Source organism: Salmo salar, chromosome ssa04 (genome assembly GCF_905237065.1).
Source record: "Salmo salar chromosome ssa04, Ssal_v3.1, whole genome shotgun sequence".
NCBI lineage: Eukaryota > Metazoa > Chordata > Actinopteri > Salmoniformes > Salmonidae > Salmo > Salmo salar.
Genome location: NC_059445.1, coordinates 48195309 through 48210236, shown reverse-complemented (window position 1 = coordinate 48210236; position 14928 = coordinate 48195309). Strand labels below are relative to the sequence as shown.

At 41.1% G+C, this 14928-nt stretch overlaps 1 protein-coding gene across 4 annotated transcripts in view; it reads left to right on the top strand.

The window, feature by feature from the left end:
- Nucleotides 1-14928, top strand: part of LOC106603304 (ectodysplasin-A) — a 73712-nt gene that overhangs the window by 44147 nt on the left and 14637 nt on the right. For all 4 annotated transcript variants that reach the window (XM_045717036.1, XM_045717035.1, XM_045717034.1 and 1 more), the window contains exon 2: nucleotides 2035-2143. In XM_045717036.1, coding sequence (XP_045572992.1) covers nucleotides 2035-2143 — 109 coding nt within the window. The remainder of the gene's footprint in view (nucleotides 1-2034; nucleotides 2144-14928) is intronic.

Genomic DNA, 14928 nt, shown 5'->3' with positions numbered 1-14928 from the left:
TTCAGAGGGTGAATGGACAAGACAAAATATTTAAGTGCCTTTGAACGGGGTATGGTAGTAGGTGCCAGGCACACTGCTTTGTGTGTGTCAAGAACTGCAATGCTGCTGGGTTTTTCACGCGCAACAGTTTCCTGTGTGTATCAAGAATGGTCCACCACCCAAAGAACATCCAGCCAACTTGACACAACTGTGGGAAGCATTGGAGTCAACGTGAGCCAGCATCCATGTGGAATGCTTTTGACACCTTGAAGAGTCCATGCCTCAACGAATTTAGGCTGTTTTGAGGGCAAAATATTAGGACGGTGTTCTTAATGTTTTGTACACTCAGTGTTGAATTTCTATCATAAAGGTGGGCAGCAGCATATGGAAAAGTACTTGGTGAGAGTCATGTTGACACAAAGCTGAGGTTCAGAGGTCTTGTCTCAGGCTCTACAGACTGTAATGAGTGCCTGTCAGGTTAGCTGATGTTTTGGCCATCCTCTCCCTTTACGGGCTGGCTGGGATATCAAAGGCCCCGCTGATAAACAAAATAAACTCCCAGCACTGCTTTCACCCTTTATTGTCCTGCCCGGTTTTAATGTCGGCCAGGTGCAGAGTTAAGCACAAACTCCAGCATTTTTTAAGCCGGCATGCAGCGAGCAGAGCATCCATAGAAGCCTGCCTGTTGTTGGTTTCACTCAGCTACAGAACATCCTCACTACCTGCTAATTAAAGCCATTGTTATTACATTTTATTTGGAGTACATACTGTATGATAAAGAAATGTAGTCCATTGGTTACTGTTCTCATGTAATATTCCTGTCCTTAAAGCCAATGCTTTAGAGTGCTGTACAGTCTCTAATGTAGGTTGTAAGTACCCTGATATCAGTGCAGTATCCATATAGGGCTGAACTCTATAAACGTTGACACGCGTGTACCAGCACATGAGACTCACCTCTGGAGAGTATAATGATAGTTGGTGGAAGTGGACATTCACCCCAAAGGAATGCAGAGGGGCCATAAAATTAAACCATTGGCTGGGAGTGATGTGAGGTAATTCTTATTGTTCACGTTTGGCAAGCCCTAGTCTCTCTGGCCAATTTTCACATCATTTTACAGGTACGGTATTGCCTTTATCAGCATTACTCTTTTATGTAGGACTTTTTAAACAGTAGTTTGAAGACACATTTATGGAAGACTGAACTAGTGAAAAGTGAACTATAGTGCCCTCTAATATTTTGGAGGCAGAACTCCCCTATAACTGTTTGCCCAGGCATTATCTCAGCGGGCTAACACATTCTTGTGGCACGCAGATGACCCATGTTCAAACCCAGTCAAAAGTAATGTTTCTTTGCCTGTCTTAAGGTTATTGGTGGACTTTTGGAATTGATGGCTACTGCTTTCTATTGTCATAAAATGTGCTATTTTCGATGAGTAATCAATACCACACTATCAAGTAGGAGCCATGGAAACGAGCGGCCTGCTCTACTATCCATCATGGGTTTGATTTTCTGCATCTTGTACCTTTCACATAAGCCTGATGCCTTCCGTCAATGGAATCATGTTTTCACGTTGTTTTCCCTGGAGTTGGGCATGCGACTGAAACGTTAACCTTTCTCCCTCTCCTATTCCCTATCCCCTCTTCTTAGTATCTGTAGAGAGGAACTCTGCTGATCGCGTTGCAGTTTGGTCTTATTTATGTTCCACAGGTGCAGGTCTCATAAATACTCAAAGTGAACAAAGCCAAGTAATTCCATCCTGTGTCAACAAAAGCCAAAATACAGACACAAATTTAATCCATCCCAGCAGGGTTCCAGTCTGGATATGAAATATCAGTTGTAAGAACATCAAGTTTTTCTCCTTTTCCATACATTGCCACTGATTTCCATAAATGTTATGAGATAATATGAACACACTTCGTATATCTTATGCAAGTTCTCATGACTGGCTAGTTAACAGGTCCTACAGAGGCTTGAAATTATAAAGACTCCATTGCAAACTAAAGTTCTATTTCAATTTTACAGCACTTTTTTTTGTATCCCTCACTGACCAACAGAATAGATTGCCTCTGGGGAACAGTGAAGAAAACTCTCACCTCACAGAAGACAGAGAAAATGCCGTCCATCGCACCAAAAGGAGCCAGCAGAATAAACGACTTGATTCAGGTATGGATTCTTATTCAGAGCAATGTTTTCATTACATTCAGAGAATGCCTTAAACTTTAATGTTCTAATTCATTTGATGGCTGGACGGATGGGTATACATCAAAGTTTTTCCTCCAGGGAAAAGACTCATGTAATCAAAATAGCAGGGACAGAGCAGGCCTGAACCCTGTATGCTGCAAGGTTCATGGTCGGAGTGGTATTTCTTGTAACGCCAGCGATGTTTAGTTTTGTTTACAGAGGCTGGATCTGTGCACTTTGGGAGGGAAACGTTGTTCCCCACTTTTATGCTGTTGGTATGAAACCAGACCTTAAGTAATTATTTTTGCGGCCATTCTCCTGGTTTCTTGGTTTGACAGGGGTGAGCACTGGGGGTTTTGATGTGGTGTTCAATTCAAAGCCTGAGATGCATTGCATGTGTACATTTACAATGCAGTAGTTAGTTTGGGCACTCTGTCATTAGAGAGGGTTTTAGTCTCTCTTCTCCCTCTCTCTCCCTCTCTCACTCACATGCTCTCTCTCTCATTCCTCATTCCATTGTGGGCTACTGCTGCTTAGATATCAGTTGAAGTGAGTCTACATACCTCAGCTTCACACACATTAAGGTTGGAAAGATCCTGCCAGGATCAGGTTTGGCTAGTCAGGCAATGTTCCTTTCCTCTGATTACCTCCAGTAAGGCAAGGCTGAGGAGATGATTGACATGTGTTTTGAAAGCCGCCCCTTTCTGCTCTGAGGATTTATTTACATGTAAATGTGGTGCCGTTCCAATGTTGTGTTTTCAGTGGAGAGATAGTATAGGGAAGAAATGGTGCTGTGATCCCAGATGGAGAGCTGCTCTTTTGGCTTAATGCTGAAGATCTCCCCTTATGGACACTAATGATGTGTCAGTCACCAAGCACATTTAGGGAATAGGATATTAGGGGCTCTATTTTAACAAACTTAACGCAATGGTAAATCTAATCGATGGCAGTAGTGCAATAGTTCTGGAGGTATGTCAGAAATACTTTTTGCTATTTTCATAGCTGGGGCGGCAGACAGGTAGCCTAGCGGTTAAGAGCGTTGGGCCTTTAACTGAAAGGTAACTGGTTTCAATCCCTGAGCTGACTATTTGAAAAATCTGTTGATGTGCCCTTGAGCAAGTTGCTCTGGAAAAGAGCGTCTGCTAAATGAACATGTATGTTTTAGGATGTGCAGTATATTTTCAATTCACTGACGAATAGACCATTTAAACACCTTTTATAGATAGGCTACTTTGCAAGGCCAATATAAAAAAAGACAACGCATTGCTGTTGAACCAGCTGTAGTAGCCTAGGGTAAGGGTAGCCTATAGAGGCTTGATAGAAAACGGAAAACAAGCAATCTGTTTTTTAAAGCAACAATAATATTTCTAAAGAGGATGGGGTCAGAAGCATGATATCATAAATCGCTTCTCTCGTTCCATGGCATTGTGTTCACACGTCCCAGCTAGCATATCGGAAAACCATATGTTTCTTAGAGCTTGGTGAGAGCGTGGTTGTCCTATCGTTATTTTTCATAAAACCTTCCCACAATGTTCTGTGATTGGTGCAGGATAGTTGTAAGGCTTTGGAACATTCTCAGCACATTTAAGGAACTTGACAAAATAATTGTTGTTATTTTCATGGTATTTCATTACATTAACAGAATGTTTCGTAAAAGTACAAACATGGCTACATTTAATTACATTGTTGGTAATGTTCTAGGAACGTTCTCTGAAGGCGTCAGCATGCTTCAGTTCGGCTGGCGCCTAACCAAAGTCGTCTAGCCGATTAAACGAGTGTGCTCACATACTCGCTTGAAAAGCAAGAAAAAAGCTGCAAATGTACAGTTTGTCCATTTTGAGACGTTGTGGCCAATATACACTTCCTCAAAATAATCTAAGATAACTCAAGAAATCTATCATTCATTTTGACGGTTTGGCCGAGGAGGTCTTAGTTGCACAATTTTACATCTAACTAATGAAATGCAATTGAAAAAATGTGCATGAAAACGAGTCATCTCTCATTGAATGACAACAAAGACTTTATTGAAGAATCCCTACTGTTGACCAATCACCGACGAAGGGGCGTAGACTTAGGCAACGAACTTCGGCTTGCCTCCAGAAAAAATATTGTGTGCCCGAACAGCCGAAAAACCCTCACCGAACTTTTCCGAACTGCTTCGGCTGGGAAGCATGTGGACGCCTTAACTGGTTTGACATTGGGAATGTTCTAAAATAGGTCAAAGAATGTTAAGAACCAACGTTCTCCTGTGGGAATTCCAATACTTCTGCATAATGTTATTTAAAAACATATACATTCCGTTCTCAGCATCAACAAAACTCTCTCTATCCTCTATCTTGTTAAGTGTGTTCAGGTGTGTTGGCCACACCCACTAATTGGCCACACCTGATCTTAATGAGTGCTTGTTTCCTCAGAAATGAGGTCTGTTTGAATAGACTAAAATGAACAGCTTTATATGAGTTTAAAAAACATGGCATGTTAGCTCCATCCTGCTGGTGCAGTGGACTAATCCCATGGACAGACCACAGAAGATCATAGGTTGATATCTCACTGACGCTGTGCCATATTTAAAAAAATGATATGTTTGCTTGATTAATGCCTAAGCAAATTAATTTATATCTGTGCTTGGAGTTCTAAGCAGTTAAACTACGCTAGCAGTGTTATTAAAAGTCTTATTGAAACTTTTAAGGAAGCTATTCAAAAACCTCATAATAACCTATAATTTCTATTCTCAGAACATGAATAAAACCTCCCAGGAAAGCTTTCAGGGAACCATAGTAAAACATTCTCAGAACCTCCCTGCAACCTAAAAATAATGTTCCCAGTACAGACAAAATGTTCACTTCCATTCTCAAACATTTAAAAAACGTTCCGTTTAACCGGTCAGGACACGTATGGCTTTGTTCCCAGAACCAATGGGAAACCAAAAACATATGTTCCCGCAACTTCAAAGGAACCAAATGTGCTAGCTGGGGTAGGCATATATGTCTTTGCCATAACATTTGCACTTCTATACATAATACTAGGCTCCTGTCAATTGTATCATTGCCTATGTGCAAGGCAGATCCTCCAAAACAATCTGCCGTTGATATGGCATGATAGGAGGCCTGAATAGTTTGGAGGAGCGCGTCATTTGTAATCGGACGAGGGAGCTCTTTCAAAATGTGTTTCCACGTAATTTTTATGGAATGACGTTCAACCAACGTGGAATAGACATTGAATTGACATCTGCCCAGTGGGCAACTTGAACAAGATAAATTAAGTATGTCAATTGTGAATAATGAAAACATATGAGGGCAAAAGCCTAATATTTCAAAGCACTCTCAGTAGACCATTTAAACCCCTTTATTTATAGGCTACTTAGCTAATGGCCAGGATATAAAGACGCACCTATGCTTTGCTGCTAAACCAGCATTGATTAAGGGGAAGGTAGGCTATGCTTGGTTTTTAAGCAAATTAAACAAAATTGGGGGAAAACCAATTGTTTTTTTATGTTTCTAAATAAGAGATTCACTGGCACAAAAGGCATATCTCTCTTTCCACTCTCAAAATCCATGCCATTATCACCTGCGTTACCGTTAACAGCTGCATTTGGTGGGTTTTGAAACTTTCCATTAGCACTGCATGAAATTGTCACTTTTGTGCTTGTTTTTAAGGACACACCTGTAATATTGCCACCCCTCCCACCTCAGCGCAAGCGACCTGATGTTAGGCAGGTAAATTGCCAATCCTGGCAGTTTGAAAATGCCAATGCGTCAGTTTGTACATGGGGAAATTGCAATCTAATGTGCGTTTGACACTTGAGCCCTAGGAGTTAGAAAGTAGTATGTTAGATTGGTGCCAGGAAAGGTTTCCACTGGTGACAAAGAAACACGCAAGCACAATGGTGCTGCATGCCAGAGAGGCGTTGGCAGAGCCCAGAAATGCCAGGGTCTTTGGCTGCTTCAGGAATGCTTGCCTGGCCTTGAACTACGCGCATTCCCAAGATCAGCGTGAAAAAGTGACTCCCCTATAAAAACTCAAGGAAAAGGCCTGGGAAATGGAGAAAGTACTGTATGGAGGGAAAGTCCTCTCCAAAAGAGCCCCCCAAAAGATGTGGAAAGGATAGGCATTATGGAGGGTTAGATCAACCGCAAATGTATATTTTCACTGGACTGAAATGACACCAGACTATCCATGTATGATCACACGGCTCAGGCTTAGGGCACTTCCGCCTACATCAAAACCAGACGAGATGCTCGTGCGGTGAGCAAACCTTCTGTGACACCTGATCTGTTTTGGTCTCTATCACCTTTGGTTTAAGAGACAAAGCAGGAAGAAGGGAGGGAACCCAACCCCTTCTGTGTTTTCTTCATGTGGAGCTTAAGCAATGTATTGAGGGTGGCATTGATCTTTACAAGCACAGAATGTTTGTGATTTTTCACCTGCACAAAGAGTGCGGGGTCACCGCTGTAACAGGTAGAAGTGGGATCGCTGGGATACATGCCCCTACACAGATGGCTGCTGCTGTTGAAAGGAAAAGCTTCATGTTCACCTGTCGTTCCTCCTCATTATCATCACCTACATGTGTCACTGAATTTAATCACAGAGATGTATTCACACCGCAAAGCCCATCTGTCTTCACTTCACAGTCAAATGTCATCAAGGTTAACATCATTTTTTATTCCAAGGTGTTTATTCATTCTTTCTGGAGTGTACAGTTTGTGGTTGCATTGGAAATGGATTGTGAGAGTGAGTCATGAAAGCCTGGAGTCCTTGTATGCTCTGTGTACCATAATGTAAACTGAAACACTCAGCATGGGGACTGTCAGAATAACATATGTAGACATTCCGTTAATCTTCAGAATATGTCCGTTTTATGCACTGGATATGCCTCCTCTCTGTCTCACTGCAAAGTGGAGTTGTCAGTTTTATAGGGGATATCTTTAAATACAGACAGATCTGAGGGCCGAGACTGCAGTGTTACTAAATCAGAGGCCTATTACGTCAAATAATTGTCTGTTTTGTCGCAAAGTCCTCTCCCATAGTTATACTGTTATATCACTGCTGTATGTGGTTCATCACAGTACACCTCTAATATAACTGCCACCTTGGTTTGGTCCTTTGCACAGTATTTCATGTGTGGAGAATATATTGTACTTTTCCTTCAGAAAGTATTCATACCCCTTGACTTAGTCCACATTTTGTTGTCTTACACCCTGAATTCAAAATGGATTCAATAGATTTTTTCTCTCACCCATCTACACACAATACCCCATGACAAAGTGAAAACCTGTTTTTAGACATTTTTGCAAATGTATTGAAAATGAAATATAGAAATCTCATTCACATAAGTATTCACACCCCTGAGTCAATACATGTTAGAAGCACCTTTGGCAACGATTACAGAGTCTTTCTGGGTAAGTATCTTAAGAGCTTTTCCACACCTGGATTGTACAACATTTGTCCATAATCTTTTTCTAAATTCTTCAAGCTCCATCAAATTGGTCTTTGATCATTGCTAGACAACCATTTTCAGGTTTTGCCATAGATTTTCAAACTAATTTAAGTCAAAACTGTAACTCAGTCACTCAGGAACATTCACTGCCTTCTTGGTAAGCAACTCCAGTGTTGATTTGGCCTTGGGTTTTAGGTTATTGTCCTGCTGATAGGTGAATTAATCTCCCAGTGTCGGAAAGTAGACTGAAACAGGTTTTTCTCTAGGATTTTGCTGGTCTTAGCTCCATTACATTTATTTTTTAATGTATTGTATTGGATTTGCCCTAAACATAACACTTTGTATTCCGAACGAAAAGTTCAATTTTTTGCAGTTTTACTTGAATGTCTTATTGCAAACAGAATGCATGTTTTGGAATATTTGTATTCTGTACAGGCTTTCTTCTTTTCACTCTGTCAATTAGGTTAGTATTGTGGAGTAACTGCAATGTTGTTGATCCATCCTCATTTTTCTCCTATCACAGCCATTAAACTATTTTTAAAGTCACCATTGGCCTTACGGTAAAATCCCTGAGCGATTTCCTTCCTCTCCAGTAACTGAGTTAGGAAGGACATCTGTATCTTTGAAGTTACTGGGTGTATTGATACACCATCCAAAGTGTAATTCATAACTTCACCATGCTCAAAGGGATATTCAATGTATTTTTTTTTACCCATCTACTGTACCATCAGGTGCCTTTCTTTTCTTTGGTCTTTGTGGTTGAATCTGTGTTTGAAATTCACTGCTCGACTGAGGGACCTTACAGATAACTATATGTGTGGGGTACAGGTAGTCATTCAAAAATCATGTTAAACACTATTATTGCACACAAAGTGAGTCACCATAACAAAGGGGTTGAATACTTATTGACTCAAGACATTTCAGCTTTTCATTTTTTATGAATTCTATTCATCAAAAATCATAATTCCACTTTAACATTATTATCTGTAGGCCAGTGACAAAAAATCTCAACGCAACAAATCCATTTTAAATTCAGGCTGTAACACAACAAAATGTGGAAAAAGTCAAGGGGTGTGAATACTTTCTGAAGGCACTGTACCTCACAAATCCACCAAGGTCAATTACTTGCCTGAGGCAGGCTGAAAATACAATAACGTTTTGATGTAATTTTTGGTCTCCCAGTGTCATTTGAAACACTGCTGTGTAATGGCCCGCAACCGATCAGGCCTCCTACTGTGAGACCCGTCCAAATTGCAATAATGAAGCTGCTGGCTAACTTCACTCTTTTTAAATAAAATTAGCCAGAGGGATGACAGATTGACCAATTGGCTCATCTCCCTGTTCTCCTCCTCCGCTCTCTGCTTGTATTAGGTTCCCCTGGGGCACCCATGTACTCAGACAGCATTACATGACAAGGCCTTTGACAGGACTGGGAGCACCAACTCACTACATTAGATAATGCTGTTTTTCCCCTTCGCATGGAGCAGGGGAGAGCAGAGCTCATTTTAAGATGTGACCATTGGCTGACTCATTGTCTTCAATAACTGGCATTTATAGTTCAATTTGATTTCAACTTAATATCCATTAAATTTCTTGGACATTACTTTTAACAGATGAAGCAGCCCTGGTCAAAAGGTCTTTCCAAATTAGGCAACAAGACAGACAATGTTATCGAACAAGCTGAGTATAGATTTATTAATTAATAGATATAATAAGAATTTGGGGGGTGCTTATAGTTGTAGGTAATAGAATTGAGTTTTTTTGCATACCCCTGAGACACCTGCAGGTAGTGGGGTCACAATTGTACAGCACCCCTGGAGCAATTAAGATTAAGGACTGTGCTTAAGGTTACAATGATAGTTCTTTTTTTTTTTACATTATCCAGTATTTCAACCAGCAACCTTGCGGTTACTGGCCCAACACTCTAACTTTGAGGCTACCTGGATATGTGAGTTTAGCTCTACATTATAAGCATATTCAATTAAGACTGAGCTTTAAAGCAAAGCTCAACAATCTCAGGCCTAAGGAATGAATGTTAACAATTTCCCCCACCTGCTTTCTGACAGGTCTGTCCTTCTTTCATTTTGATTAAAATGAAGAAAGACCATGTATTACAATCCCATGCCATGAATCACAGTCTGAGCTCGGAGGTTAAAGCTGCACTGTGCAGGATCCATGCAGTATGAGATTACACAAAGCAGATCCTATTCCATTTGGACAACTGGTGAGGGCTTCTTGGCAGTCAGAGCGATTTTTGTGCCATGCCAAGGTTTACTTTGTGCCTTTAATTAGAATTTTTTGTGGAAAGACGTGTTGCAATGTGTACGGTTTGTACTTACAGAAGAAGCAGAAAGCTAAAATCTTTTCCCAACATTGGGCTATTTTGGAGTAATAGCTACGTTGAGCAAGCATGAATACTCCCAACCCAGAATGTTTGACACGTTGAGTGTTTTCACACAGTGACTCCCTTTATGTTCTCTTTTTGATCCATTTGATCATCATTATATCTGGTTTCTGTTCTCTTGCTGCTAGATTTCAATTCACTAATGACACAGATGAATTGAGTGAGAGACTGGTATGTATCTACCATTGAGTGTATCCCAATGTGTTTGTTTGACACATCCCAGCTAGCACATTTGCTTCCTTGAAAGTTGTGGAAACATACGTTTTTGGTTGCCCATTAGTTCTGGGAACGAAGCCATTAAGGTTCCTGACCGGTAAAACTGAACGTTTTTTAAACGTTCTGAGAACGGATGTGAAAATTTTGCCTGTTCTGAGAACATTTTACTATGGTTCGCTGAATGTTTTCCTGGGAGGTTGTATTAACGTTCTGAGAAGGTAAGGTAATTAAAAAACATTCTGAGAACATGTTCAATAGCTTAGGTTAACTGTTTTGAACTCCAAGCAAAGATAGGACACATGGAATCATCCACAGATGATGCAATCTCTATTGCACTCCACACTGTCCTTTCCCACCTGGACGGAAGGAACACATATGTGAGAATGCTATTCATTGACTAGAGCTCAGCGTTCAACACCATAGCGCCCTCAAAGCTAATCAATAAACTAAGGACCCTGGGACTAAACACCTCCCTCTGCAACTGGATCCTGGACTTCCTGACGGTCCGCCCCCAGGTGGTAAGGGTAGGTAACAACACATCCGCCACTCTGATCCTCAACACAGGGGCCCCTCAGGGCTGCGTGCTCTGTCCCCTCCTGTACTCCCTGTTCACTCATGACTGCACGGTAAGGCACGATTCCAACACCATCATTAAGTTTGCCGATGACACAACAGTGGTAGGCCTGATCACCGACAACGACGAGACAGCCTATAGGGATGAGGTCAGAGACCTGGCCGTGTGGTGCCAGGACAACTACCTCTCCCTCAATGTGATCAAGACAAAGGAGGTGATTGTGGACTACAGGAAAAAGAGGACCGAGCATGCCCCCATTCTCATCGATGGGGCTGCAGTGGAGCAGGTTGAGAGCTTCAAGTTCCTTGGTGTCCACATCACCAACAAACTAACATGGTCCAGGCACACCAAGACAGTCGTGAAAGGGCACGACAAAACCTATTCCCTCTCAGGAGACTGAAAAGACTTGGCATGGGTCCTCAGATCCTCAAAAGGTTCTACAGCTGCACCATCGAGAGCATCCTGACTGGTTGCATCACTGCCTGGTATGGCAACTTCTCGACCTCCGACCGCAAGGCACTACAGAGGGCAGTGCGAACGACCCAGTACATCACTGGGTCCAATCTTCCTGCCATCCAGGACCTCTATACGAGGCAGTGTCAGAGGAAGGCCCTAAAAATTGTCAAAGGCTCCAGCAACTCTAGCCATAGACTGTTCTCTCTGCTACCGCTCGGCAAGCGGTACCGGAGCACCAAGTCTAGGTCCAAGAGGCTTCTAAACAGCTTCTACCCCCAAGCCATAAGACTCCTAAACACCTAATTAAATGGCTACCCAGACTATTTGCATTGCCCCCCCTCCCCCCTCTTTTACACCGCTGCTACTCTCTGTTGTTATCATCTATGCATAGTCACTTTAATAACTCTACATACATGTACACAATACCTCAACTAACCGGTGCCCCTGCACATTGACTCTGTACCGGTACCCCCTGTATATAGTCTCGTTATTGTTATTTTACTGCTGCTCTTTAATTACTTGTTACTTTTATTTCTTGTTCTTATCTGTATTTTTTAAAGCTGCATTGTTGATTAGGGGCTCACAAGTAAGCATTTCACTATAAGGTCTACATCTGTTGTATTCGGCACATGTGACTAATACAATTTCATTTGAAATGTATTTGCTTAGGCACTAATCATGCAAACACATTTATTTTTTTATTGTGGCATGGCATCTGTGAGATTCAAACCTATGATTTTCTGATCTGTAGCCATGGAATTACTCTACTGTGCCACCAGGATGGAGCTAGCATGCCATGTTTTTTTTAACACACAAAGCTGTTCATTTTTGTCTATTCAAAATAACAACATTTCAAAGGAAACAAACACTAATTAAGATCAGGTGTGGCCAATTAGTGGGCGTGTTCAACACACCAGGACACACTTAACAAGATAGAGGATAGAGTTTTGTTGATGCTGAGAACGGAATGTATATGTTTTTAAATAACATTTTTAGAATGTTCTCTGAACGTTACTAAAGTCTTCTTGTGTTTTTTATGGAAAGTTTTCTTAATTTTTTCTTAATATTTGGGGACATTACTTTAAATAGAACCACAAGGAAACCTGTTGGAAACATTATGCTTAAGTACTGAAATTCCCACAGAACAACTTTGTTTCTTAACGTTCTTACAACAACTTGAGAACATACATATAAATAGAACCATGAGAAAATCTATTGGAAACGTTATGCTGAAGTTTTATTTTTATTTTTAACCTTTATTTAACTGAAGTACTGAAATTCCGACAGAAGAACATTGTTTCTTAATGTTTTCCCGAACTATTTGAGAACATTCCCAACATCAAAAAAGTTGGAGAATGTTCCTAGAACATTACCAAAAATGGAATTAAATGTAACCATGTTTGACATTTTAGTAAACCTTCTGTTATAGTAATAAAATATCAAGAAAATAAATGTTTTTTTTGTCCAGTTCCTTAAATGTGCTGAGAATGTTCCAAAGCCAAGCAACAATCCTGCGCCATTCATAGAAAGTTGTGGGAAGGTTGTATACAAAATAACCATATGACAACCACTCTCTCACCAAGTTCTAAGAAACATATGGTTCTCAGAACGTTATGTGCTAGCTGGGATGCTAACAAACATCATAGCTAAATATGCTTTTGGCAGTGTGATGTGACATCTGACATATGCCAGACTGTGCAAACTGCTAGTAAGAACAGTGTCTGTCACATGTAACCAAAATAACTGAGGTTACCCCAGTGCAAATGTTTTGTATTGATTCCAAATGGTAGACCGACCTAAGGACCATGTGTACCTTTTGATGGTAAACAGTTAACACTACAGTGTGGGATACAGCAGTCCTCAGCTGTTTAACCATTACTGGATGTGTTAATGATGGAAGTCAATCAGCTGGCCCTGGGAGAGGACTTGAAAGAGCCCTCTGCGTTATCAGACCAAAGGAGCTGGTACTGAAGCATTTGCCAAAATAATAATTTCTCTTTCATGTCAGATGCACTTTGCCTTCATAAATATGCAGTTTGCCTTTGCAAGCCATTTCACAGCAGATGTGTTTTTGTAGTACGTGTTGTGAAAATGTGTTTTCAATGTTGGCCCTCTTTGATGCTAATTTGTTCCATTCATTAAAGCATTTTACCACTTTTTTGTCACAATCTGTTTACAGATGGGGATTCTTTTCAGAAATCAATTCTCATGACTGTACGGCCATTAGAGCTGTGTCACACTGGGGACAGCCTTGTTCTCTCTCTTTGTTGTTCTGTTCCCCTGCCTCTCCATAACACATTGACCAGTATTTATTACCCATATCCCCACCCATAAAATTCCTTGTGCACCTCTAGAGGCTGTGCTGAGCCATGTGCTTAAGTGGGGACACCTGTTGTAAAAACAGCTGAGTAATGAGCATTGTGTGTGTGTGTGTGTGTGTGTGTGTGTGTGTGTGTGTGTGTGTGTGTGTGTGTGTGTGTGTGTGTGTGTGTGTGTGTGTGTGTGTGTGTGTGCTCCCCAGCAACAAGAGTAAACTTGTTGCTGGGGAGAATGTATGATGCTGAAAATGACCACGATTTCTTCAGCAACATGTACCGCTAGTCTATTGTCAAGGCAGGGTGTGTTCAATGCTGTGGGCATGTTGATCTTTCGTGACAACATTTTGTGGCTGACAACCTGAACATAAAACATACTTATGGCTATAGAGTAAAAGGGCTTAAGCTTTACTGCAACTATCTATCTACTGGTAACAAACTATCTATGTTGACTGATATAGTACAGTCTTGAGAGTATGGAGGAGAGATAGTTTTTTAAGCATCAGTGATTCCGTCTCACTCTCCAACTATTGCATGTTTCATTCAAACCAAGCAAAGGAGTGTTTCGTTATACACATAGTACAATCTGTCAATATACACAGAACTTCTCAGTGAAAATAGACATAATTTTGTACTTTCTCACATAGGGTCTATGCATATGGTTATTTCGGTACTGATATAAAAATATAGAGCACAAATATTTTACCTGATTGATGATTAATCAACATATGTTTTTTTTCAAACTATCTGTATTGCTTCTGTCCCTCTCTTTACCCCAACCTGGGCTCAAACCAGGGACCCTCAGCACACATCAACAAGAGTCACCCAAGAAGCATCCTTACCAATCGCACCACAAAAGTCACAACCTTTTTCAGAGCAAGAGAAACAACTACTTCCATTGTCTCAGAGCAAGTGACATCACCAATTGAAACATTACTAGTGCGTATCATTAACTAGCTAGCCATTTCACACCGGTTCACTCACCCCCCTTTGCCGCAGCAACCGGGCAGAGCCTAACTGAGTGATCCGGATTACAGTACCAATGTAATAGTAGGCCTATTGCTTCCATCACTCTCCATGCCTGAACCTGGACTTGAACCAGGAACCTCTACACACATCAACAACAACAGTCACCCACATAGCATCGTTACCTATCGCTCCACAAAAGCCACGGCCCTTGCAGAGCAAGGGAAAAAACAACTTCAAGATCTCAAAGTGAGTGACATCACCGATGGAAACGCTGCTAGTGTGCTCAACTAACTAGCGAGCCATTTCACACTGGTTACACTGTGAGGTTGCTGAAGGCTTTTTTATCTCAAATCAAATCAAAGTTTATTGTTCGCGTACACAGATTTGCAGATGATA